The sequence below is a fragment of the Rousettus aegyptiacus genome, unplaced genomic scaffold (assembly GCF_014176215.1).
Source record: "Rousettus aegyptiacus isolate mRouAeg1 unplaced genomic scaffold, mRouAeg1.p scaffold_m13_p_3, whole genome shotgun sequence".
NCBI classification, from domain to species: Eukaryota; Metazoa; Chordata; class Mammalia; order Chiroptera; family Pteropodidae; genus Rousettus; species Rousettus aegyptiacus.
This window is the reverse complement of record NW_023416306.1, coordinates 170,996,410-171,024,229: the sequence shown is the minus strand read 5'-3', so window position 1 is coordinate 171,024,229 and position 27,820 is coordinate 170,996,410. Positions and strand designations below refer to the sequence as shown.

Genomic DNA, 27,820 nt, shown 5'->3' with positions numbered 1-27,820 from the left:
TACGGCCGGCCGGTGGCCGAGACTGAAGGTAAAGGCAAGCAGGAGTTCTTACGTGGAAAATCTGGTTGGAGATCTTGGCAGCACTGCGGAAATCCCAGGCGATGATGGTGCGGTCGGCAGAGTCCCGGCTCGAGGCGTCGGTGCTGCTCAGAAACTCGGAGCCTTCCTGGAGGAAGAGGATGTCCAGGGTCTGCTGCACGGTCGCCTTGTAGCTCCTCACCACCTGCAGAAGCAGACACGCGTCCTGCGGGCGGGCCCCAGGGGCACAGGGCGGCACCCGCGGGGAGGGCGGGGAGGGCCGCCGGGGGCCCAGAGGACTGGGTTTGGTGAGGCGGGTGCTGAAGGAAGGGACCGCACCCGGCCGAGGACACCCGAGGGACGACGCTGGTGCCCAGCGGTCTGGGGCCGCACCTGGGAGAGGCGCCGGCTTCTGAAGCCGGCACGTCACGCCCGCTCCCGAAGGCCCAGCCGACTGCCCCCCGAGGAGTCGCTGCGCCGCTGGGAGTGGGCATCCCTGGAGACCGCGGAGCCAGCCCCCACGCGCGGGCCCGGTGTACAGGCTTTTTCGCTGCTGGCGCCGTGGCCAACGTGCCAGAGCCTCCCGCCTCGCGGACCGCCGGGCTCGGTCACGCGTCACGTGTGGCTGCGCGGTCTGCAGCGCGTTTTCCCAGGCCGCCCTCGGCTCCGAGACGCCTGGCCTGGTGGCAGCAGGTACCGGGGCAGGGACCCCGGGACCAGGACTAACCAGCGCCTCCACTTAACAAACTCGCGGAGGCCCGACATACTGAGCGGCAGACCAGGGCACGGCACTGCGGCCGGAAGTGAGCCATCCTGACACATTTCGTAACAAACTGGAGTTCGCGACCTTTCAAATGCTGCCGACTTTTATTCACGATCACCCTCTTCGAGGGTACACATGTCAGATTCACGTGAAATGTGGCCCCCCATAAATGCGCTGAGGTGGGGGCGGGGCTGGAGACCCATCCTCCAGATGAGGAACACTGAGGCTCTGGGAGAGGCAGGGATTTGCTCACGGTCACATGGCCAGGGTGGGTGGAGCCTGCCCCGCACCCCAGTCTCCTGCGGGCCAGTCCTGCCTCAGTGACTGCGGGGACGAATTCCTAGCAGGCGGTGGGCAACAAGTCACTGTTCTCCGAGCCTCTTCAGAGGCAGCCCCCGGCTGGTGCGGTTTCAGGGCCTCCGGAAGCTGGAGGAGCGTCGGGGCAGAGAGAGAGGGCAGCCCTGCAGGCCTCTGAGCACAGGACCGGGGGACGGGCGGCCCCTTGCTGGCCGGCCACGTGGCTGCTCTGCGGGCAGCACCCACTGCCTGATGCACCGGGATTCCACATGCCACTCTGCCCGCCCAGGGGACCCCCAAGCCTCAGGTGCCTGGGCACCTGAGCCTGCCGGTCTGTCGCTGGCTGCGTGGCCCTGGGCAAGCAACTATCCTCTCGGGGCTCGGCCTCCACTCCTGGAAGGTGGGGGCGACAACAAGACCTCTGGTTTGCGAGTAAACGAAGGTGATGTGCCTGGCTCAGCGCCCGGCGTGCATCAGCCGCTGCTCATAAACCTCTTCTCCAGCCGGCCAGACCTGGAGTCCCAGGTGGAGCCGTGAGGCCGTGGGCAAGTCCCGTCTTCCCAGATTTCAGTTCCTTCCCTCTGAAAATGAACGAATTGGTCCCTTTCAAATGCCAAGACATGAGGGCAGACTTTTCTAGGGTTTAAATTCACACAAGGACAAGTAGCCAATCACACAGGACAGTATCCACAAAGAGAGCGCTGCTGGTGAAGTCACAAAGAATCGGAAATGTACATTACAGAAATAAACTAAAAATGTGAGAAGAAAACCTGACTGAAGTGTTTTAAAACCTGAGATCAGGGGAAAACTTTCCTGGCTATGACTCCGAGCCCAGAAGCAATAAGACAAATGATGAATAAATCTGACTGCATGAAAATCACCATCGTCATCACCATCACCATCATCATCGTCACCACCATCATCACCACCATCATCACTCTTACATGGCATAAAAACAAGTAAATAAGTAAAATAAGAAGGACAATTGGGAGAAATATTTGCAACTTGTATCAGAGTCAAAGGTCACCATCCCTAATATACAGTTTCTAAAACCAGATGAAAATGACCAGTAGCTCTACAGAAAAATGAGCAGAAGTGAACAGAGAGTTCACATAAAAGGAAACATAATTGGTCCTTTGATCTTGCTCACAAGAAATGAAAATTTAAATTACACGAAGATATCCAACTGAAATTAGCAAAATCCCAAAGCCTGACCACACGCTCCGTTGCAGCGGCGAGGAGGGGCGGGGGGAGGCGGTGGGCAGGGGACATCAGTTACTCTGCATGCCAACGCCAGAAATGAGAAAGGGCACAATCCCTGTAGCCAGAACTTGGGCAACACCGAGCACAATAACCCGTGTCATCCAGCAGTACGTGCGGCCCAGCAGCCCCCCTGAAGGAACTGGCCCCACAGCGACACTGGCGAACCCCCAAGCAACGCAAGCACAAGGCCCTTCGAAGCAACACCACCTGTAAAATAAAAAACTGGAAGGACCCAAATGGACATCGAGGCGGGACCGGTTAACTAACCCTCAGGAATCCCGTCCGGAACACTATGCAGCTGTGAAAAAGAATGAAGCCGACCTCCCCGCCTGCTGTGGGGTGCCCCACCCCCAGATACACGGTTCAGTGAAAAGCGCGAGGTGGGAGAGAAGAAGGGTGGACAGTGAATAGAGGAGGTGATGTAAACATACGTGCGTGGTTGCTCGCATTAAAAAACAGGAGAAAGATAAACCGGGAACCAAAGTAAATAAAGAAATGAGGCAGTCCCTAGAGGAAGGGCGAGGACGGAATGGCGTGGACAAGGTTGGAGGGAGAACTTCGGGAGTTTCTGTGAAGGACCAAACAGCAAATATTTCAGAGTTTGTGGGCCACATATAGTCACTGTTGTGTGTGTGTGTGTGTGTGTTATAGCCATTTAAAAATGTAAAAACCATTCTTAGCTCAAGGACCATACAGAAACAGTCCATAGGCAAGACTGGACCCAGGAGCTATAGATTTCCAATCCCTTCTCCAGAATGATGTACATATTTTTTAATGTTATACAACAAAATTAACTTTAAAAGGGGTCTCTAAAATGTGAAAGCAAAATTAAGCAAATGAAAGTAACTATATATTGAGCTGGTAGCTTCACCACATAAATAAGATTTATTTTAAGAGAACTTAAAGCACAGTAATTTAATGGTAGGTCCTTAGTTGAATATACATTATGAACAGAAAACCAGTAATTTGGCGGTAAATCCAAATTAGATATACAGCGTAGACAAAAAGAGCTGCGAGAAATCTTAAACTGTTTTCAGTCAATTACACTGTCGGTGTTAACACACACCGAAAAAAAGTGCATTAAGGCAGATATAAATCAAACGTTTCAGTATAAAAGAGATCAAATGTCTATAATAGCAAAGAGACCAAAGAAAAATTCAGTAATCCTACATTCGAACTGGAAGAACCGGTAGTACCAATGAGGCATTTTTCTTTATTAAGAAAAATGATTTTGTTATTACAAGATCACTTCCCAGCTCTGTCTGCAGAACGAGCCTGGAAACAATGACTAGCCACAGCCTTCAGATCCTGGTCTCCAAAGCCGTCCGAGGCGACAGGCCAGCGCATTGCCGCAGTCACTGTAACTATGTAGCACACGTTCACGAAGGCACAGGAGACCCGCCAAGGTCGGCAGAGACATGGAGGACGCGTGAGACCCTCACCGAGCGCCCAGAAATGAAGTACGCCATGTCGAGGCAGAGGACACGTCAGGTGGGGCTGGCAACGGATGGGGCCAGGAGAACACCAGCAACCAAGATTATTCGAAACACACGAGAGAGAGAGAGAGAGAGAGAGAGAGAGAGAGAGAGAGAGAGAGAGAGAGAGAGAGAGAGAGAGAGAGAGAGAGAGAGAAAGAGAAAGACTAAATTTTTTAAAGGAACAGAATCTCGTTTTAACTCCACATGGAGTAAGCCCACTATGGCCTCTCACTCTCTCCCACACATTGCAACGAAAAACTCTGGACAAAATTCAAGAAGCAAGACTACCTGAAGACTTTGAAAAGTAACAGCAGGTGGGTTAGGGGGAGGAAGTCGACATTTGCAGAAAGACAAGTCTGGCAAGTGAGGCTCTAGGTTTGTGGGTTTTTTAGTTTTGGTTTTTAGGGTCTCTGGTCTTTTAACTCCTGACGCTGATCCACAGACTGATCGAATTGAGGAATTACACAGTGAGCATGAACGGCAAGAACTGTGACATAAATCCATCATCCTGGCCAAAGGAAGAAGAAAATGGGCCCCTGTAAGCCAGAGAGCATAGAGGAACTTTTAAAAGGTGTCTCTGTCTTGCTCTCCCAGCCCTGCCCGGATGCCGGCCCCAACGGCAGAACTAGGGGTGCGACGTGAGTACCTAAAACCCAGAGGGGGAAAAACCGACTGGAAGAACTAGGGGAAAGGGCCACTACTGCAGAAGCAGCAAGGGGGAGAGCCACGCTGCTTTCCCTCTGCTCTCCCCAGAGCCGGCCCCTTTGCCTTGAAAGGGATCCCCGCTGTAGACGTTGTGTGATGACGCGGGAGACCAGCACCCTGAGGCGACGCCGTCTCTCTGCGTAGAAGAGCCGGGAAAGGAGGCCCCGGGGAGCCAGGCGACGAGGGACAAGTTCCCGAGAGAGAGCTGCGAAGGGAAGCCCCTAAGTCTGTGTATGAACTGACAGGCGCCCCAGGACAGCCCCTGAGCTGCTCAAGCTTGGGGCGCAAGCGAAGCGGCAGGGCTAAAGCCCTGAGAAGCGAAGCACCATTTCACCTCTGCCCACGTCCGAACTAACCCATCGGGGGCTCAGCGTCACCGCGGTTTGGGCTGAAAACGGAACCACGGCCCACGGGAGGACAGGAAGGACTTGCGATCTGAACCGAACGGGGTTGGTCACCTGCGAAGACGTCACTATCCCGCACGTGATTTTAGTAGGGCCCAGGACCTACAACGTAACACTCAAAATGCGCAGGATGTATCCCAGAACTACCTGACATGTAAAGGGCCAGGAAAATGTAAGCAGTAACCACGAGAAAAGGGGAACAATAGAGGCCGGGCCTTAAAACGACCGGATGTCGCGACTGTCGACCACGTTTAAATGGCCATCATAATAATCCTGAGTGAGACGAACACTCTTGCAATGAAGGGACAGATGATCCCAACACAGAAACAAATGGTTTCTAAATAGAAATTTTAGAATTGATTATATCAAAAAAAATAATAATCATGGGATAAGCCCAACGACAAAATGGAAGTGACAAAAGAAAGACTCAGCGAACTTGAAGATAAATCGACAAAAGTAATTAGATCTGAAACAAAAATGCACAAAGCCTTAGGGACAATAACGTCCAAAGAGTAAATATTCTCGAGAGAAGAGAGCAGTGTGTGTGTTTGAATAAATATTGATCCAAAGTGTCCAAATTTAGTGAGAGACATAAATTCACAAAGTGAAGAGATTCAGCAAGCCTCAAAGAGGCTTAAAAAATCAAAGAAAACGCCAAGCCCTGACACACATAATCGAACTTCTGAAAACCTCAAAGAAACAGTCTTGAAAATACCCAGGGGGAAAAATGAAGCATTATGTAAATGATAATTGGAAATGCTATGGATTTCTCATCAGAAACTATGGAGGCCAAAAGATAGTGGAACACATTGAAAATGGTAAAAGAAAGGAGTGTCCATCTAGAACTTTAGAGACAGCAAAGATATCCTTCAGGAATGAAGGTGAAATAAAGAGCTTGACAGGTGGGAAAAAAAAAAACTAACTGAATTTGTCATCAGCACACCTGTTCTGCCCAAAACAAATGCTAAAGGAGGTTCTTCGGGTTGGAGAAAAATAATAGCAGAGGAAAACCTGGACCTTCGGGAAGGAAGAGTAACAGGAATGGTACATGATTTGGTAAATATAAGACCATTTTTCTCCAGTTAGGTTCTTTGCAATATGCATGACTGTTGAAAACAAAAATTATAAGTCCTTAAGGCAGAAAGAAAATTATACCAGACCTGAGTACACTAAAGAATGGAAAGCAACAAAAATAGTAAAATAAAGGGAAATATAAAATACTATTCTGTCGTTAAAATATTCTAAAAGTAATTTGCTGTTTCTAGTAAAAATAATAATGCATCGTGCGTATTGTAATATATGTAGAAGTAAAACTTTTGCCAACGATAGCACAAAGACCCTGAAGGGAAAAGTTGAAAATCTGTATAATGTTGTAAGGTTCTTACACAGGAAAAAATTATATGAGTGAAAGTAGACCGATAAGAAAAGTATACTATAAACTCCAAAGCAACCACTAAAAATAAACCACAGCACAAAGGTACAGATAATAAAGCAATAAAGGAGATAAGATGAAATAATAAAAAATACTAAATTAATCTCCGGGAATGGGGGAGGGGGACAGACAAAGGACAAAAAAAAAAATTGGATGGAATAAACAGAAAAATAGCAAAATGACAAATTTAAACTCAATCACATCAATAATTATACTAAATTAAAACAAGATAACTACATCGGTTCAGAGACAAAGACTATTATATGGAACGAAAATAAATGATTAATAAGCAACTAAGTGCTGCCGACAAGAAACATGCTTTAAATATAAAGACACAAATAGGTTAAAGTAAAAAGATGGGAAAAGATGCACTATGCTAACAATAATCAAAATAAACCAGGAATGCCTATGTTAACGGCGGAGTAGATCTCAGAGTGAAGAATATTATCAGGGATAAAGAGGGTCTTTTCACAAAGATGAAAGTGTCTGTCTATTCATCAGGAGAACATAACAATCCTAAGTGTTTATGTGGCGAATAACAAAGCTTAGAAATAAATGAAGAACTAACAGAACTTAAAATGTAAACAGGAGAAATCCACTGTCATAGTCACAAATTCCAACCAGCGCTCTTTAACTAATAGAATAAATAGAAATATCAGAAAGGATATGGAAGACTTGAATAACACTATCAAGCAACTTGATCTAATCGACGTTATAGAACATTGCACCCAACGGCAGCGGAATACACATTCTTTTCAATTGTACATAGAGCACTACCAATAGAGACCATGTTCCAGGACATGGAACGACTCTCAGGAAGTTTAAAAGGACTCAAACACACTATGTATGTTTTGTGACCACAATGCGGTTACATTAGAAATCCCTAAGAGTGATCCGGAATATTCTCAAGTATTTGGAGTCTAAGTAGCACACACCTAAATAACCTATGGATCAAGAAGAAATCAAAAAGGTCATTCGAAAGTACTTTTTACGGAACGAAAATGAAAAATTATATATCAGCACTCGCGTACTGCAGCTGCAGAACCTAGAGAGAAGTTAATAGCGCTGAACGTCTGTAAAGGAACAGGGTCTCAAAATAGTGACCTCGACTTCCACCTGAAGAAATCAGAAAAAGAAGATAAAATTAAGCCCAAGGTTTAAGCAGAAGGACATAATTAAGAAATGTTCTTCATTAAGGAAATAATTAAGAAAAAATAAAGACAAATCAATGAAACCATAATCTGGTATTTTCAAACCTTTATGTCAAAAAAATTAGATAACTTTGATGTAATGGATAAATTTCTTGAAGGGGAAAAACTACTAAAGGACATTTAAAGAGAAGTAGAAAGCTAGAATAACCCTACATTTACTAAATAAATTTAAGTTTTCAAATTTTCCCACAAAGAAAATTTCACACCAAAATAGCTTCACGAGTCAATTATAGCAAATATTTAGGAGAAAAAATACTATCAATTCCACCAAAAGTTTTCCTGAAAACTGAAGAAAAAGGAACATTCCCTAAGTTATTCCATAAAGCCAGAGTTACTCTGATACCCAAACCAGATAAAGATATTACAACAAAAAAGGACAGATCGATACCCCTTATGAACATAGATATAAAAATTCCTAACACATTTTAGCTAACAGAATCCCAATTGCTTTAATAGTTAAAAATCTATCAACAAAATTTACCATGTTAACAGAACAACAATAACAACAACAAACATCTCTTCGATAGAGTAAAAAAGACATTTGACAAAATCCAACATTCACTCATTCATGATAAAAACTCTCAACAAACTACGAGTAAAGCGAATGTCCTCAAACTGATCGGGGCACCTACAAAATAACCTATCATCAAGACCGCATGTAACTGTGAAAAAGAATGAATATTTCCCCTCTAAGATTAAGAACGAGGCAAGAATGTCCACTCTCAGCACTTCTAGTCAACACCGTGTAGAGGCTGGAGCCAGTGCAATAAGGGAGGGAGGGGGAGTCGTATCCAGATTGGAAAAGAAGAATTAAAGCTGCCTTTATTCACCCATGATCACCTTTGCAGAAAATCCAACAGAATCCACAAAGAAGCAACCAGACTGATAAATGAGCTTAGAAGAGCTGCAGAATTCAAGGTGAGCATATGAATATCCACTGTATTTCTATAAACTAACAATGCATCATCAGAAATTAAATTTAAAAAATACTACTTACAAAAATACAAGTACAGATACATGCATAAAAAAATACAAGTACTTACGTATAAATCTAACCAAAAAAATGTGAAGGAGTTGTACAATGAAAACTATAAAACACTAGTGAGAAAAATTAAAGAAGATTTAAATATATGGAGAAGTATACTATGCTCGTGGATTAGAAGACTCAAAATTGTTAAGAATTCAGTTCTCTCCCAGACTTATCTGTAGGTTGAATGCAATATCATTCAAAGTTCAAGCAGAGTTGTCTCTTTTTTTTTTAGAAATTAACAAAGTGATTGTAAAATTGAAATGTAAATGCAAAGAACCTAGAATAGTCAAAACAATTTTGAAAAAGGAAAAATCGGAAGACTTGCACTACGTGATTTCAAGGCTCATTATAAGATTACGATAATGTAAAAAATGAGATATTGGTGTCAGACAGAGAAAGCAATGGAGAAGACAGAGCACACATTCCTACACAGTCAGTCAACTGATCTGCCACACAGGCAGAAGGGCGTAGCCACCGCTTTCAACAGATGTTGCTAGAATACTGAATATCCACATGCGAAACCATGAACTCCCACCCAACCCTGTACTATACACAAAAATTAACAGACAGTGATCCACAGACTAGTATAAAGTCTAAGACTATACAGCTTCTGGGAGTAAACAGGAGCAGTATTTCCTAAAATATGACACCAACAGCCTGATTCAGAGAAGAAAAATACTGATAAAATGGACTTTATCGAAAATGTTTAAATCTGCTCTTCAAAAAAACTTTTCTAGGAATGAAAATACACCCATAAACTGGAAGTATTTGCAGATCACACTTGTGATAAACGTCTTATGTCCAAAATATATAAAGAACTCTCGAAACTCAGTAGTACCAAAACAATCCAATAAAAAAGGGCAAAAACAAACAAACAAACAAAAACAAACAAACAAACCTAAACAGACACTTCAACAAAAAAAAGAGAGGGAAAGCAAATGACCTCACGAAAAAATGTTCAACGTCGCTAGTCATTAGGGAAATGCAAATTAAAATCACAGTGAAATGGCACACGACATACATTTTAGAATGACTGTAATTAAAAAGATCGACCCCACCAGACGCTGGCCGAGATGCAGAGCAACGGACTCGCGCACGATGTCGGCAGGACCGTGAAACAGTGCAGCCATCTGGAGAACCGGGAGTTTCTTTACAAGTTTAACACGCACCAACCGCACACGATCCAGACACTCCAGTGCTGGGATTTATCCCGTGTCGTGGTCAGCTGGGGGTGCTGTGACAAAGCGCCGCAGACGGGGGGCTCGAAGGACGTTGCGTCCTCAGTCCCGGAGTCTCAGCTCGAGGCCCCGGGAGCGCCGCTTTCCCGTGAGAACGCTCTCCTTGACCTGAAGACAGTGCCTTCTTGCCGTGGCCCCACGTGACCTGGTGTCTCTTCCCCTTCTTCCAAGGACACCAGTCCTCACTCTTCCGGCCTCGTTTGTCCTTAATGATCTCTTTAAAGCCCAGTCTCCAAACACAGTCACACTGGCGGCTGGGGCTTCGACACGGAATTGGGGGCAGGGGGAACAAAACTTGGTCCCTAACACCCAAAGAAATGAGAGCGTGCGTCCACACCAAGGCTTGTACACGAACGCTCACAGTCACCAGATCTGTCATAAGCAAAGGCGAAACGGCCCAGCGTCCGTCGGCAGGTGCGCGGATACGCCGCGGCACACCCCTACGACACAATGCTACTTAGCAACACGAAGGCGTGAACGCTTACTCATGCACACGATGACGCGGACCAATCCTGAAAGCATCATCTGGAAGAAAAGCCACACAAAAAAGAGCATATCCCATATGACCATATTGACACGAAAACTCTAGAACGTGAAAGCGAATTTATAATGACAGGGAACAGGCCGGTGGTTGGCCGAAGACAAGAGCCTCGCGTTGGGGCGACGGGGACGGGATCACGAAAGGGACAGAAGAGCGTCCGGCGGCGACGGCCGCGCTGCGCCTGCTGGTGGATTCCCACGTACGTCCAAACTTCCGAAGCTGCCCACCTCAGGCGCGTGCAGCTTACTGTACGTCGAGTTAATTTCCGTGAATGTATTTTTTAAAAAGGGCTGACAAGGGAAAAAAGGAAGGCAAAATAAAGACTTTTTTTTGATAAAAACTGAAAGAATTCACCACCAGCACACCTGTACTGCAAGAAACATTAAAGAAAGGTCTTTGGACTGGAGGGTGCCATTAACGACTGGTAAAGACCGATGCTCTCCCCGCAAGATCAGGGACGAGACAAGGACGTTCAGTCTCGTCTCCTGTATTCAGCACTGCACTGGACGTGTTAGCCGCTGCATTGTAGCAAGAAAAAGAAACAACTGCATATGCATTGGGAAAGGAGCTGTAACACTGTGTTATTCACAGACAATATGATCGTGTACAGGGAAATTTCTAAGTCATCTGTGAGAAAGCGCCTAGGACTAAGAAGTGGATGTAGTAAGGTCACAGGATAAAGGCCAGTACAGTCGCCCCTCAGTATCTGTGGGGATTGGTTCCAGGACCCCCCCCCCACCCGAGGACACAGATGCTCAAGAGCCTTATATCAGGTGACATAGAGCAATGCGCACGGTCCACCCTGCACATCCACAGACGCCCGCCAGTGGGTCAAAAACACTGTTTTCGATCTGCAATTGGCTGAATCCATAGATGCAAAACCTGTGGATACAGAGGGCCGGCTGTGTTAGAAAGTAAATGGTACAACCAACCGGAACATGACATTGAAGATAAAATTTCGTTCACAATAGTATCCAAAATCATGAATAAATCTAACACATTATGTGCAACATCTGAACACTGGAAACTACAAAACGTTGCTGAAGGAAAATAAAAAAGACCTCAATAAACAGAAAAAATATACTATGCTCATGGATGAGAAGATTCCATATTGTCGAGATGTCGATTCTCCCAAAATTGATCTATATACTGGACACGACCCTAAATAAAATACCGGTAAGTTCTTCTTTTTTTTTTTTTTTTTTTAGAAACTGACAAATGAAAACAGGAATATAAAGAACCTAGAATAACCAGAAAAATTTTGAAAAAGAAAAACGCAGTTGGAAGGCTTGTACTATCCAATTTCAAGAATTATTACAAAGCTACAATAACCAAGAGTGTGGTATTGGTGAAAGAATAGATAAATCAATCGATGGAATGGAACTGAGAATGCAGAGAGAGACCCACACAAATACGGCCAATTAATTTTCAAAGAAAGGTCCGAAAGCACTCTAGTGGAAAAAGGAACGCCTCCTGAACGAACAGCGCTGAAGCGACTGAGGATGCCGCATAAAAATAAACTGACTTTACCTCGTTCCATACACAAACATTAACTCAAAATGATCCCAGACCTAAAAGTACCAGTGAGAACTGTGAAACTTGTAAAAGAAAACATGGGAGAAAAATGTTGGCAACCTTAGAGTAGGCAAAGATTCCTGAGAGATAATACCGAAGGCCAGGGAATGGGAGAAAATAATCCCACAGCGTACAAAGAGCTCCTGGAACTTCCTCTTCCTCCTCCTGCTCCTCCTCCTCCTCCTCGACTTAAACAGGCAAAAGATTTGAACGGCCCCTTCACGAAAGAAACTTGGATGGTCTATAAGGCCATGGAGAGATGCTCAACGTCACCAGACATAAGGGAAGCGCAATGAAAGCCACGACCAGACCCTGCTACACACTGCGAAGGCCAGAACTGGAAAGACGGGTACGACCGAGGGCGGGCGAGGCTGGGGCACGGACGCCCTCCGACCCCGCTCGCGCGAATGCACAGTGGCAAAACCGCTCAGGCACTAGCTTGGAAACTGATGACAAATTCAAACATTCGTGTACCATACCGCTTAGCAGCTAACTCCCGGTGTAGTTGAGAGAGATGAAGATAAATATCCACGCAAGGACTTGTTCAAGAATATTCACAGCAGCCTCATTTACAAGTCAAAGGCTGGAGCCGGCCCACAATGTCCACTGGCAGGTAAATGTATAAACAAACTGTGACGTGGAATACCACTCAGGCTCAGCGACCAGGAGTATGACGAGGAACAGACGCCTACACAGGCGACCCCGGGGGACAGTGTGCTAACTCGAAGACGCCGACCCAAATGCTTGCCCCCTGCACGGCTCCGTCTACATGAAAGTCCAGAGAAAGGCAAACCGTTCTCTAGCGACAGAGCGGGCCAGGGGATCCCGAGGGGCTGAAGGAGAGGAGGGCGCGTCCCAGGACTGGGAGCGCTCCGCATCGTGACTGTGGGGGTGGCTCCGCAGCCGCAGACGTCTGTCAAAAGCGGTGGACGGTGCTCCTTACTATACTGAGCCACACCTCGGCAGAGCAGGCTTTAAAAAGGAGACCTGGGAGCCAATTAAAGAGGCTCGCTCACCGAACCGAGGGCAAACTGAGCACTGGATCAGTGACAACAGCCACACCTGAGACCCATCGAATGCCAGAGATCATGACTTCATAAGGATCCTCAGAAAAGAAAAAGAAAGAAAAACTAATTAGTTACCTTTGGAGAATACTAGAGAAACGAGTCTCTATTCCGAACACTTGTAAATAAATAAAGGAGAAGAGTCAAGCCTCCTCCTGCCTTTCCCGACCTCCAGGTATGGAAGTAAAAGCCAAGCTTTTGTTACAGAACAGTGCTCTGTCCTGTGACCTGGAATGACGTCACGGATCTGGGCGACGGTCCTTAGTAACCGCCACGACCGTTTGGTGACATTCGGAGGCTCCGGAACGCCCTGGCCCATCGCAATGCCACTAGGAGCGGTTCGTTCCACCAGGCACCGGGCACCTCCCCACACAAGTGTGCACCGCCGCCTACGCCCTGTCCCTGCCGAGAAAATGAGTCTGGATCCGATCAGATAGTCTCGAAACAGAGGAAAAGAAATCCTTGAATCTTCTCAAGTCTCTACCTAGATCCCTGCTACTCAAGGAAAAAGGAAAAGGCAAAGGAAAATTTTTTAAAAAGAAGAAAAAGAGAAGAAAAGAAAAAGAAAAAAGCACCCCGGGCCGGCGGCCGGCGTTACCTGGGAGCTCATTAGAACGGCACCTGCGGCGGCCGCGCTCCGGCCCCGAGTCAGAACCAGAGTAACGAGCCCCAGGCGGCGCGCGTGCCTGGCACAGGGCACAGGGCACAGCGCGCGAGGCGCGGTCCGGCCCCAACCACCGGTTTATGAGACGCGCAGGGAACAGAGGAAGGCGTTAAACGGCACCACAGGGGATGCAATCAGGAAAATGAAGGAGAAACAATCCATTTACTCACCAGCGAGTAAGCTACAAGAAAGACGGAGACGGAGCGGAAACTACAGGTTAAACAAGACCTCAGAGACTTATCAGCCGAACGTGCGGATCCCGATTTGAACGAGGCAGCTGTTTGAGAAATTACGAGGTAATCAGGGAGAGCGGACTACGGGGTGGGTATCTGACAGTATTAAGGAGTTATCCTGAACCGTTAGAAGTGACAGTGGTATTAGAATAACTTGAAGTCCTTATCTTTAAAAAAAAAAAAAAAAAGTTTGTACAAATGAAATAATAGCACGTGTCTGGGATACGTTTCGGCACCCAGCGGTGGGGGCCGGAGCGGAAGGAGCCGCGGGGTGGGCACGGGCAGGGTCCCAGATGAGAAGCGCGGCCACGAGTTCATGATTGCTGAAAACGGGGCGCTGCCCGCACGGAGGTTCAGCAGATCGCCTCTCTACTTTGGTATATATTTACATTTTTCAATAACCAAAAAAAAAAAGTCTCTTCAAAGTGCTCTGTGGGAGGACCGAGCTCCACGAATGTTCATTCTGGTCGTCGTCGTCGGGCCCGAAAGCGAGCAGAGGGGGCGCCGGCGGAAATCGCGCCGTCGGGACGGGGCCCGCGGAGCGGAAGCCGGATCGCGGCTCCGGCGACGTGCGTCGGGCCCGATGCGTCCAGCCACCTCCCACCCTCCCCGCGGGGCTCCGCTGGCCTTTCAGAGGCTGAGGCCAGTTGCCAGGCTGGAGTCACAGTCGTGTTGTGTAAATGAGACTCTGGAGCTCAGTAATTCTCCTCCCTAGGTGCCAGTGGTTTCTATAGAAACCACCAGAGAATGATATTTCTGAGAGCACAAAGCATCTCCACTGGCCTCCACCGGCTTTGTTCACACTTACCCATCAGCATCTGAGATCCAGCCTATCAAAGTGGGCCTCGTGGCTCACTTTTAAAATAGGTACAGCTCATTATAAAGCACCTGCTCTCAAACGTTTCCAAGGAAACAGGCCCCAAGACGCCCCTCTCTAAATTCATTAGCATTTAACACTCCTTAATGAGGCTTAAGGATGGCTGCTTTAATAGCCCTGTGCTGGGGGAGGACACCTTTCCCTTTTGCATGAGGTGTAACTGATGAGCTGACTCAGGCTCCTGGGACCAGCCTGGGGTCTTAGAACCAGCGTCTTGGGGCCCTGGGTGTCTGCCTGCCTGCCTGCCCAGGGGAGGGCGCCCTGCCTCTAAAGCCTCCCCTGGGGTTCGGCTCTGGACCACAGGCGGACGCCCTGCACTGACGGCCAGGCCGACCTCGTTCCCTAACCCTCCTCTGCCTGTGCGCGCACACTCACACCCTGCGTGAACTCCAGCCGCACACGCCCCTCGCTGTTCCCTCACCCGTCGACCCCTTCAGGCCCTCGTGCCTTTCCGTCCTCCTCATGTCGAAAACGCCCTAGAAAGCTCCTATGCATCCTTCAAAGCCCTCTGCCAACCACGCCTCCCAGAGTGCCAAGCAGACCCGCCGGCCCCGGCCTCTGAGGGCACCTGCATGGCAGGCCCATCACACAGGACTAACTGGCCGACACCGTCTCATCCTTCACACGCGCGCTCAGGGCTCAGGGCAGGGATGAGCCTCGCGCTCCCGTTCCGTGGCCGTTCGGCAGTGCTGCAGGACCCCCTGATGACTCAATCTCGGCTGAGCAGCTCAGGGACACTGGTGACCCCAGGAGAGGGAGCTGACTGCTCTCAGCATGAGGCCTCAGCTCAGCCCTTCCCGGTAACCCTGGGGCCTGCTCCACACAGCATGTCAGAGGTCAGCCCCTCCCTGATGAATGGGGACACCGAGGCCCAGAGAATGAGGGCACCGAACGTGGGGGACTCACGAGGGCCACTCTGGCCTTTTTGCCAAGGGGGCATGGGGGAGCAGAGGGGAGGGTCGTGACTGTCCTCGGCCAGCTCTCCGTCGGAGCTGTGCGGGAGGGAGAGAGCCAGCACGGCCAAGGGGCCCCTCCCTGCACCTCCGGAACGGCCCAGGGGTCATGCCCAAGGTGGAGCAGAAGCAGAACGCGCCCCAAGAACAGCCTTCCGGAATGCGAGCTCCACAATACGGCCCGAAGGCTGGCCGGGGGGCAGGGGGCTGGGGGGCGTGGAGGGGACAGCTGAGGAGAAGTATCCAGTGTCTCGCTCTCCAGGAGCCCCCAGGGAACCCAGGGGACCTTCTCCCGCCCCTGGACGGGTCCTGACTTGCTACCATCCTGTCTGCGAATCTCTGCAGACAGCTCCCGGGGCGCCTGGGGCTAGGTTCCCGCGTGGCATCTCCCAAGGTCCCACTCCCCACATTCTGAGCATCCATACTTAGGAGGCAAAAACGAATTCATCTCTGTCTTTTAAAAATCAATCAGGGACACGTAAGTTGTGTATGAAGTCTCCGATGAGCCCGAGAGGACACGTGTTCCTGTGCTGGGTTAGAGGATCAGGCAGAGAGGAGGTGCTATCGCACGGGGTTAGAGCACCTTCAGCCGAAGGCAGACACTTGACACTGGAGTCAGGTGAGCTGCCTCCTGGGGGGAGGTTCGAGCTCAGCCCAGCTTTTAGCAAGACCGGAGACAGCTCACAATTTCATGACTGCCAATTACTACGAGTTCGGAGAGGGCACGGCCCTGTGATCACCATCGGAGAACGTCCAGAGGGCAGGTAGCATTAACTGAACACCTACAATGTGCCAAACACCTTGCTGGGTGCTTTGCATGCGACCTCACTTCAGCCTCACAACCTTGGGGCATCAGGATCACCAGCCCTACTGACCGGGTGAGGACACTGGGGCTCAGCGCGGTGGGGTGGCCTGCCCAGGATCACGCAGCCGGCCGGAGGCAGAGCCAGCGTGACACCCAGCCCACAGCCCGCCCGGGAGCTGGCCCCGCCCTCCCGCACACCACGGGCCGCCCCGCCGCAGGCAGAGAGTAGCTGTTCAATTAGTGCTTGCTGAATCCGAAACGAATCTGAACAACCCACAGAGAAGCTGTCGCATTGGAAACTGTGAAATTTTAAATTACAGATACAGAACGCGAGGGAAGGAAGAAAAGCAGAAACCACCAATTACACGTGTGTCTACGCTATGGACCCTCTCAAGTGAAAAATTGGTTTTCCTTGCTTTACAACGGGGCTACAAATAAAACTGGGCTCCGACAGTGCAGCTGCCCCCCAAGGCAGCCTGGCTCTGCGGTCCCGGCCCCCGTGCTGGGCAGGGCTTTCGGGCACCTTGTCGCAGGACCCCGGCCCTCCAGAAGCAATGGGGGCCGAGACACAGAGGCTCAGGCCACTCTGGAGGGTGTGGGGCTCGCCTGCCTGGGCCCCGGGGCCCCCGAACACCAGGCCCCACCCAGTAACTGTAGGGGTCCATCTCCGACGAGGCACAGCACCCCACAAAGGCCACTCGTAGCACCCTGGCCTAGGGCTGGACCCCAAGGAATGCCCCTTGCCTGGCACGCCTCCATCTGACCATCCCCCCGCCCAAAGCCGGGCCGATCTCACCAGCCTCAAACCCTTGGAAGGAGTAAAAGATGAGCGGCCGGTCTCCCAGGCCGCCTGCCCCTGGGCAGAAGAGGAGGGCGGGAAAGGGGGGAGGGGCGCTCCTCCAGGGCCTGGCAGGCTCAGAACCACCCAGCACCACCCCTGGGTGGAGGCAAAGTGGGGGGAGCACCCCCACCCCCCGCCCCCTCTGTGTCCACACTCCCATGAGCACCCGAGACCGGCGGGGCTCGACTCCGGCGATCACCACACCCGGTGAACACAGAGCAGATGCGGGTGGGGAGGCAGGGGGCTGTGGCACCTGCGGGGTCCCAGGGGCCCTCTGGGTGGGGCCAGCTGGCCACAGCCCGGGTGGGCGGCACCAGGGAGAAGGTGAGAGCACTGGACCGGGGTCAGAGCACAGCTCCGGCCGCCGGGGACTCTGAGCAGGCTGCTCCTGGTCCTCGGCTCTCGCCGGGGACAAGCCCCCTGCTGCCTGCCTTGCATGGGGACAGGATGGGGACAGGGCCACCCTCTGCTTCACTGTTACTGTTGAGGTCCCAATGGCGTGCAAACCCAGCGGATGCATTTAGGGGACGTGGATGAGGGGGCCCCACACTGACAGAGCTCTGCTGGGACTTGGGGCCCGAGGTCCCTCCCTGAAAGGAGGAGGCACCTTTCCTGAGACGCCCCTCCTGCTCCTACCCTCTACCACCCCCCCAACCCCCCCCCCCCCGGCTGCCGCGGGGACCTCATTTCCCAATGCTTGGACTCTGCTGACAGTTTAGGCCCCTCCCCGGGAATCTCAGGGACATCCTTCGCCCTACCAAGTGTCCATTTCCAATCCTACGCCCCAAGTAACTCCAACTCCTGATTTCTATGTCCATCAGGCATGCGACACGTGCCGGAAGCCTGGCTGAGGGCTGGGGAGCCGGTCTGGGCTGACGGGCTCATCTGCAGGCCTGAGGGGGAGGTGAACAGGGCACAGGTGGCTCCACTCCGAGACCAGGGGGCCCCGGGGGCGGGTCTCCCCGGCTTGGCAGCGGCCCCGCCCCACCACAGCTCCTTCCGCCTGGAGGAGGGGCCCCCTCGCCAGCCCCACCCTGCTCCCTCGCCCCCTTTTTCCAGGTCCGCCCCCTGGAGGTGAGCTTGCAGAAGCCTCAGCCCGCTACACTCCGCAAACCGCGCCCAGCCGTGCTCCTGGGGGAGCCGGTGCCCCCAGTGCCCCCGCGGGGAGGAGGTGGGCAGGGCAGCCGGACCTAACGCCTCGCGCACTCTTCCATCCATCGATCTGCATCGAGGGCTTTCCGCACAGACATCTGTGCCCCAGTGTTGTAACGAGGGGGCGCCAGACACGTGATAAGCAGCTGGTAACAGAGAACCGGTTAAATCCGGGATAGTACATCCAGTAATGACTTAACGTCGTATCACCCAAAACTGTTTAACAATGCGGGAAACGCTCATGCTATAATATTACATTGGGGAAAAATTATATAAAAATATAAGTCTGTGCCTAAAAACTGGAGGGCAGGATGCCAACCGTCGGGGGTGGCTACGGCCGGGGGGCCGGAGGGGTGAGCTTCCTCCGCTTCCCCTCCCAGGGGCCTTCAGACAGCACGGTCGCTCCCGTCATCAGGACAAGCTCCCCACCGCCCTCGTCACAGAGCCCTGTGTCCCCTGGTCTCCCACGCCCTTTCGGGCCGCCCCCAGGCCAGCAGACACCCGGCCTCCAACCCCGCCGGGCAGCTCCAGCTGGGGCACCCGTCCTCTGCCCTCCCCCAGCCCCAACGCTCCCCCCACCCCAAGGTCTCACGCTCGTCTGCAGACTCCTCTTCCTCCAGCTCCCTTGGCGAGCGATTGCGTTATGTTTTTCAAGAGTAATACCCACTCAGGGCAGACGAGTCTGGAAAGGTGTGAGGTCGTCAAAATCTGCCTGAGCCCACTACAGCCTCTCTCCCCCCTGACTGCAACTAAAACTCTGGACCAAACAGAAAGCAATTCCCCGAGAACCCCGAAAGCAGACAGAAGTGGGCCGGCTGGGGCCGGCTGGGGACAGGTCAGAGCTCAGACAGGCGACTGGCAGAGGTGAGCCGCTATTTCCTTTCCTTTCTCTGTTTTTCTTTTTTTCTTATTTTCTCTAACAGCATTGACCAGAGAGCAGCTACCCCACCCCCGCCCCCCAAGGAGCTGTGGTGGAAGCTTCAAAATACATAAAGCAAAAAAAATGATAGAGCCGAACAGAGAAATACACAGATCTGCATTTACAGTCAGAGACGTCGACACTCCTTTGTCGATAAGCGAAAGAAGGGGTGGACAAAAATGAGCGAGGATACAGAAGGACAAACTGGACAGCATGACCAACTAACCAGGCCAGACTGCCATCGACAGAACACTCCGGCCAACCACAGCAGAATACACAGTCTTCCCAAGAGCATGTGGGACATTCCGCAAAATGGACCATACTCTGGGCCATAAAACCAACCCTAATACATTTTAAATGATTGCAATCATATGGTTTTCTCATCTTAACAGAATTAAACTAGAAATAACACAGCGATATCTGGAAAATCCCAACATATGTAGAAACTAAACGGTATACTTCTAAATAATCCATGGATCAAAGAAGAAGTAAAAATAAAATTAGAAAATAGTTTTGAATTGAATGAAAATTTAAATACGGTACATCAAATTTGTGGAATGAGAACTTAAGAGTAAAGTGTATTGAATTAACATGCTCACTGTAAAAAGATTTCAAATCAGTGACCTAACTCGCCACCTTAAGAACTTAAAAAAAGAAGCGCGAACTAAACGCAAAGCAAGCAGAAGAAAATAAAAATCAGAGCAGAATTAATGAAATGGAAAATAGAAAAACAATGGGGAAAACTCAGTGTTTCACTGAAATGATCAATAAGATTGATAAATCTCTAGCCACACTAAGGGGAAAAAAAAAAGACATAAATTTTATTATCAGGAATGAAGGAGAAGAACCGAAAAATATCAAAAGGACAATAAAAGTATATCATGAACAAGGATAGCTACGTATATTTGGTAACTTAGATGAAATGAACCAGTTCTGCAAGGGACACAAACTCGCAAAGCTCAGTCGTGAAGGAGGAGCCAGTGTGAAGGGTCCTACGTGAAACCGTAGGGAGATCACTTCAAACCCGCTTCACGGACATACCGCTGCACGCCCCCTGGGATGGGACTAACGGAAAGACAGGAAAAATGTGGTGGGGACACAAAGAAACTGGAACCCTCGTGAACTGCTGGTGGGCACGCAAAATGGTGCGGCCACAGACCGGAAGTTTCCCAACAGGTAGGTCCCGCTCTGAGTTCCCATACAGCTCAGCAATTTCACCCCTAGGCGGAGCCTGAGAAAGATGAAAAGATCTGTCCACACAAAACTTGTACGCGAACGTTCACAGCACCGTGATCCTAACAGCCAAAAAGAAAGAGAAACAACACAAACGTCCGCCAGCTGGGGAATGGAGAGAATGCGGTACGTCCATACGATGGAATATTACGCAGGTATGAAAAGGAACGAAGGCCTGACACATGCTGTGCCGTGGAGGGACCTTGAAAATGCCATGCCAGTCACAGGACACCACACGCCGTGTGATTTCATTTAGATGAAATGTCCAGAACAGGCGAATCCACAGAGACGGAAAGATCGGTAGTGGCCTGGGGCTGCCGGCGGGGAGCAGAGCTCTAAAGGGCACAAGGTTTCTCTTCGAGGTGATGGAAATGTTCTAAATTGACTGTGATGTTGGCTGAACCGCCCTAAATACACTAAAAACTGATGCATGGTATACAGTAAATGAGTGCGCTGTGTGGTGTGTGCACTACATCACCATAAAGCTATCGTCCCCAAAATTTGAGTAAAGTATTTTAAGATAAAAATAACTAAAGCATTCAATCCATGGTTTTTTAATGTTATCATTTACAGCAAACTAAAATAGGTTTTCAGGTAAAAATGTAAATCAATTTCAATAAAAAAAATGCTAAATTTTTTAAAATCTTAAGGAATGGTGTTCAGTGTAAAATAGCTTATTCCTGCGGCAAAAAGTATTGTAATGAACTCAGATTAGTATTACATCTTGTGTTTATATAATCGCCATATGATGATTACATGTAATTGTTACAGGTCCAGAGTCTGCTTCATATTTCTGACATACCCTACTGCGTTTTTAAGAGCAGAAGTTGCCAAACGGGGTGTCAGCGAAAGACCTGGACACTGCCGCGTCTCCCACGGTCACACGGGGCTCCGGCGGGCAGCGCGCACACCCGGGTTTCCGCTTGCCGGCCCCGAAGGCCCTGTGGAGCGAGGCTGAAGAGGGAGCTGGGCTGGGCACCGGTGGGCTGCCAGGAGCCCCTCCCTAGCTCTGCCCCACACTCTGGCACCCGAGGAGACACATGCAGACTCCACAGCCACCTGCGAAGGCAGCTGTGAGCCCGACGGACATGCCACACGCCGCAGACGTGTGTTCTCAGTGAGGCTTCTGCACCGCTCTGACAGATGGGCTCCGCGGGGCCGGGGCTGCCTCACTGGGTTTGCTCACCCCGTGCCCTGCGACAGTGCCCGGTGTCTGGGGGTGGCTCAGAAAATGCTGCGGCATCAATAAACGCCATGTGTCCCCTTCCTGCAGTAGGGAGAGGGAGGACCTAGACGACCCGGGCCCAGGCCCAGGCCCCACGTGGCTGCACCGCCACACAAGAGCTGGCTGGACCTTCCGGAACTGGGCTCCTCGCCCGCACCACGGGGCAGAAAGGCTGCCTCGCAGAGGCGCTGGGATTATGACTTCAGGCCTGAGGCTGCAGGGCCCCCGGTGTCCCATTCACAGCTGGGTCCCTGACGCCAGGCACTGGGCTGCTCGCGGAGGGCTGAGCAAACATCTGAACCCAAGGGCTGCCCCGCACAGGCCTCCCGGAGGACGAAACACACACAGCGCTCGCTGAAGACGCCTTCCTTACACACCCGAGACCAAAGCTCCATTCATGCCGTGAGGGCCTGCCAGGGCGTAGGGGTCAAGCCACCTGGGTCAAGGTCTTACCCCACCACCAACCCGGCTGTGTACTGGTCGCCAGAATCTCTCTGAACCTCAGGCGCCCTGCCAGTGGGATGGGGTGAGGGCAGCGTCTGGCACACTCGGGGGACCGCGGTGCAGCGGATGAGCTAACGGAACGCCTCGTACGGACCCCAGTGGGTGCTGAGCCCCCCGCACGTGCCACCTGGGTCAGTACTGACCGTCGGCAGGGACCAGAGAGCACCTGGCCCTAGTCCCGCTTGACACTTGGGGCGGTGAGAGCCCAGAGAGGACAAGGAGCCACTGGGAGTTGCCTGGAGGGTGCCAGCCACTCCCCTGTCTGCACCAGGCTCTCTGGAGCCCTCCCCCCATCTCTCCGCCTCTGGTTAGTCTCCTGTTCTTGTCTGCATAAAAAAGTTTGGTTTGAGGCAAAACTCAGAACTGCAGAAAGTACAAAGAGTCCAAATAAAAAGGCATTTTAATATAAAGCCGATGAAAGAGACAAATGGAAAGTAATCAAAACCTCATTAGGGCAAATAAGCAACCTGCCTACAATGCCACGAAAACTGATGGCACCGAGGCGAGGCGCGAAGGCGCCGCGTCCCCAGACAGCCAGCATCCTGCGAATGCAAATGTCAGGACGCACTCACCCGCAGGGGCAGAAACCCCGCGGCGCCCCTCACGAGCCTCACCTGGGCGCCCGAGCCAGGACCCCAGGCTGCAGCGCACAACTCCGAGGGGTGCGAAAACCCCTAAAGCCTGGGCCGCCTCCAGACGGGGGGCGGGGGCCAGGCCAGCATTCTCTACTGCCCACCAGGTGCTTCCGGCCCCTGTGCTGGGTCAGCCACCACGGCGGCTTTACCGGCTGTCACCCCTCCTGCTCAGGGAAGGGCGCCCGCTGCAGGGGTGTGAGATGACGGAGAATGAACGGTGGCTCAGGTGGCGGGTGCTTCAGCTGGTGAGCCCATTACTGGGGACTTGCGAAGCAGGTCTGGGTCAGGGCTGTCGGTCATTCCTGCAACGGCCCCGCCCCCTTGTGAGAGGCCCCGGGGCTGTAGCAGCACACGAGGCAGCTCCCCGACCTCGGGGAGTTTACGTCCTGCTGAGCAGCCGCAGTGAGGAGCCGTGACGGGGCCCAGCGGAGGATCCGTGCGGTGGGGAAGTGGGGGTGAGCCAGCGTCCCCCACTATCACCCGCAGGTGAGGACACACAGCTTGTAGGGGGTCTGGGATTCAGACCCAAAAGGAAAGCAGGGAAGAAGGATGCAGAACAAGCATGATCGTGATTTGTGTCCAACCAACAGCAGATCGAGCGTGCGCTGGCCACCGGGGCCGATTCCCGAGACCACCCCAGAGGCGATGGGGGCCGGTGCCTCGGCGACGCTTACGGGGCGCAGAGTGGAGCTTGTGCGTGGGAAGACGGCTGGCCCGCCACCCGCAGAAGGCAGGGGACGGGGCAGGGGGCGAACTCCCCCGGCCTCCGCCCGGGGGGCCGCCTGCCTTGGATTTTCGGGAGCTGCTCCGGTTTCCAGTGCTCACTGCCCAACGGAGGGATGTTCGCTGAGCTTGGGGCTACATAATTCAGACTTGCAAAAAGGGTGACTCGCTAAATATGCACTATGATTTTTGAGCCTCTGTTGGAGCTTTTCTACAAATTTGATTCATGACATAAGGAGGAAATTTTCTTTTATTGTCTACCCTAACTTGGCTCAAACTACATAGTCATCTAAAAGTGAACTTTAGAGTAACTACCTGGAGCACTCCCCACGGGGCCGGTGGGCCCCGGAGAGCTGGGCCCGCGTCCCACACGCCTGCAGCTCCGCGCTGGGTGCAGAGCCAGGGCGCCGAGCGGCTGGAGACGAGTGTGGCCGGCAGCTCAGTCACATGGGCGCGTGCGGGCGCAGGCTTGGCCGGGAACGGCGGCCCTCCCTCGTCCTCGGCCTCGGCCCACACTGGACCGACCAGGCCGCAGCAGCTGCAGCCTTTCCATCCCATTTGCCAGAGGCCACGCCCTCCACACAGGTCACCCTGCACTGTCCCCTGAGCACCTGCTCCGGTGCGGACCCCGTGGAGACGTCTGGGCACCGGCACAGCACGACTCAGCCCCCCGCACAGGCGGTTTAAACGAACACCTGCCAGATGAAGGGTGCACAGTCACGTAAGATGGTCAAGAGCTTTCACTGAGGTAGGTCGTGGGTGGTGCCGAAGACCACGGCCGGGGGTGCCCGCGGGACAGGGCCCTGGCTTCTCAGAGTGTGGCCCAGGGGCCATCTGCTGCTGCACCTCCTGGGACCATGGCAGAAATGCAGGGCTGGATGTTTGTGTCCCCCACAAATCCATATGTTGAAGCCCTAACCCCCCAATGGTGACGTGGTTAGGTGAGGTCACAGGAGCAGAGGCCCGATGCTGGGACTGGGCCCTCGTAAGGGGATGAGGAGCACAGAGCGCTCTGTCCCCGCCGGCTGCGGACACGGCCGGAAGCCGGCTGTCTGCGAGCCGGGCAGGAAGCCCCCAGCGGAGCCCGGCCGCGCTGGCGCCTTGATCGTGGACTTCCGGCCTCCAGAACCATGAGCAGTAAGTTTCTTTGTCTGAACCATCCCGTCTGCAGCGTTTGGTTATGGCAGCCCACGCAGACTGAGACACCGTCCCAACCCCGATCTGCTGACAGCGAATCCACATCCCAAGAAGAAAGAGCCTGGGTGCTCCCCGCCGCACGGCTGAGTCTGAGAAGCCCTGCTTCAGAGACAGCCTCGTCCGCCCCTGTCCCACACCAGTGGGGAAGCCATGACTAAGAGAGGCCTTAGCCGAAGGGATTTGCCTAGAATCACCCGGCGGAGCGGGTGGGAGAGGGAAGATGTGAGCCCTGTTGGTCCCCTGTAGCTCAGGCCAGGGGCAGTGGAGGCCGGGAAGGGCTTCTGGAGGGACGGACCCCCACAGTGACATGAAGGTCAGACCACGGACACCGTGGGTTCCAGTCTACACCCATGTTCAAGGAAGAAGAGTCAGACAACCCTGTTGGCAGCACCGAGCCAGCTCCGAGCGAGGACGGTCGGCTGGCCCGGGCGGCACGCATCCTGCTGACCGGCGGGAAGGAAGGCAGGCACTCTGCAGTAAGGAGGACGTGATGAGGCAGAGAGCCGCCAACAAGAGAGGCCGGGGGAGCCAAGCGGCCCATTTGCCGTAATGAACTGGGCTGGACCGGAGAAGTCCAGAGCCCCCGCGCTCACCACCTGGCTAAGCTTAGGGGATAGTAGGACTGGGACGTGGCTCAGGTCTGCGGTGCAGCCGCCCTTCAGACGCAGGTCTCCTGGAGCCGGCCCCTGCGGCCGGGCCCCACGGGGGGCTTGCGCCCGGCAGGCCTCCACTCCGTTCTCATGAGAAACCTATCCCTTCCCTTCGAACGCTGACTTGCTTCGACCCAGCAAGCTGAGTTCTGGGACCCAAGCTTAAGGAGACAAACCCCCGATGCGGAAAACACTAGATGCACAAATATGCACCCGACAGAGGAATGAATAACGACTAGACCTGGACGGTCGTGTGCAGATCGTAACGAGAGGGCGTGGCCTCGGACGCTGCCGACAGCAGAGCAGTTCTGCTGAGCGCACGGTTTCCACGAGGATGCCCGTTACGGGGAGCCGCAGGGGCACCCGCCTTCTCAGCCAGAACAAGAGAAGCGGCCCTGACAGTCAACAGGGGGCAGGTGCCACAGCCAGATCTATCCACAGCACAGGCTGGCCGGGTCCTCCACAGCTTTGGCTCTGCGGGCCATGTGGTCTCGGCGGCAACTGCTCAGCTCTGCCACGGCAGACCGAAAGCAGCCGTGGCAAATACATCAGTGAATGAGCATGGCCGAGTTCCAATAAAACTTTATTCATAAAAACAGGCGGCAGGCCAGACTTAGCCCCAGGCTGCAGCTTGTTGACCCCTGATCCATCCTCAGGTCCGTTCGTTTTAAATGGCAGAAACAGGGGGCGGGGAATATCCGAAATGTCCCACCCAGGGAAGCTGCTCGCTAAGTCGCGTGGAGCTGACCCCTTCGCTCCGCCACGTTTATCAAGGGCCCGACGCGTCAGACGCGACTCTGAGTGTCGGCGAGGAGGCGGGGGGCGCGCCAGCCAGGCGCACTGTGGCAGCGGGCCATCCCGAGAATCCACGGGAGCCGGTGCGAACAAGGAAAACCCTCACGGTGCTGCGAGGAAAGCAAGTACAGAACTATGTTAAAAACAAAAAACAAAAAACAATAAAACCAAACAAGTTTTTTTTTTTTTTTTCAAAACACACACAGGGGAAAAGAGCAAGGGAAAAAATATCAAAATGGTACCCGCGTTCACCTTTGGCTGGCTCCAGACCCCTTCTCTCTTTCCGCCTCTGTTCTCCCTTTCTGGAATGATCACATACTACTGTTGCAACGAGACAGGCCTTCCTGGCGGGCCGAAAAGGGGTCACGGGTCTCGATTTTAAGCTCAGGTCTGAGTCCCTCCCGCTTCCATCTGTCGCTTCCAGCACTGTGCCCCCCAAGCTTTCGGGCAGCTCAGCCCTGGATGGGGTACGCTGCCCAGGGAGCGCTGGAGCGGTCAGCACCAGGGACAGAGCCCAGCTGGGCGCCCCCAGGGCAGGGAGCCTGGGCTTTCCCTCCCTGTCCTCCTGCAGTCCAGATGAGATGCTCAGGCAACACCTGTCAGAGCGAACCAAGCGGGAAAGAGCTGCCCCCTGAGCGGCTGAGGCGGGTGGCACCAGCCCTGCGACCTGGCAGCGGGCAGAAGCAGCCCGATCGCCGGTAAGAAGCGAGAACAAACATCGCACAGGCCCCTTTGCCCGCTTCGTCAGCTTCGGGGAGACTCGCGAACTCGCCAGCACCAGTCACAGCAACATCTGCTCCCACCCGCTTCCCCGCCGGCATCTCCGGCATTTTCCGAGTGCGTCAGCTGGCGTCTGCCCCGGGAGAAAAGCCGGTATTTTTAACGCACTCTTCAATCAGATGGCGGCCTTGGCGAGTGCTTTCTTCCGGGCCAAAGGCAGGAAGCGCACCTTTGAGGGACGCGGCCCTCAGCAGGGGCCAGAGGATCGAGAGGTCTCACGGCTGAGAGCTCCTCACTCGCTCAGCACTTTCCAGAGTGTTCTTTCACTTATCACGTATCTGTCTCCCAAATATAAGTGTTCCAGTGTCGTTTTTTTAAATTCCACTGTGTCTACTTCTTTATTGGTAACTTTTCTCTCTTTTCCAAATATTGTTTAAGAAGAGTTTCCTTGTAAAAGAAAAATGTGTGATTAAAAAAAAAGAATACATCTCTCTGTGCTCTAACTCTCCCACTTGTAAAGTATTTTAAGCAAGTTAACTACGGATAAAATTCCCACTCTTTAAAAAAATGCTTCTGTTTTTAGGTTCTGCTCCAAACACCAGCAGCCCCTTCCAACAGCCGGCGGGGGACACCCTCTGCCGCAGTGAGGAGGGGACCCCTCAACTTCCCGACCTG

General features: G+C 52.3%; 1 protein-coding gene across 11 annotated transcripts in view; it reads right to left on the bottom strand.

The window, feature by feature from the left end:
• WDR25 (WD repeat domain 25) overlaps window positions 1-27,820 on the bottom strand; it is a 117,765-nt gene that overhangs the window by 6,985 nt on the left and 82,960 nt on the right. For all 11 annotated transcript variants that reach the window (XR_004956213.1, XR_004956212.1, XM_036238487.1 and 8 more), the window contains exon 5: window positions 53-223. Coding sequence is in view for 9 of the 11 variants with exons in the window: in XM_036238487.1 (XP_036094380.1) it covers window positions 53-223 (171 nt within the window). In the remaining 2 variants the exon portion in view is untranslated. The remainder of the gene's footprint in view (window positions 1-52; window positions 224-27,820) is intronic.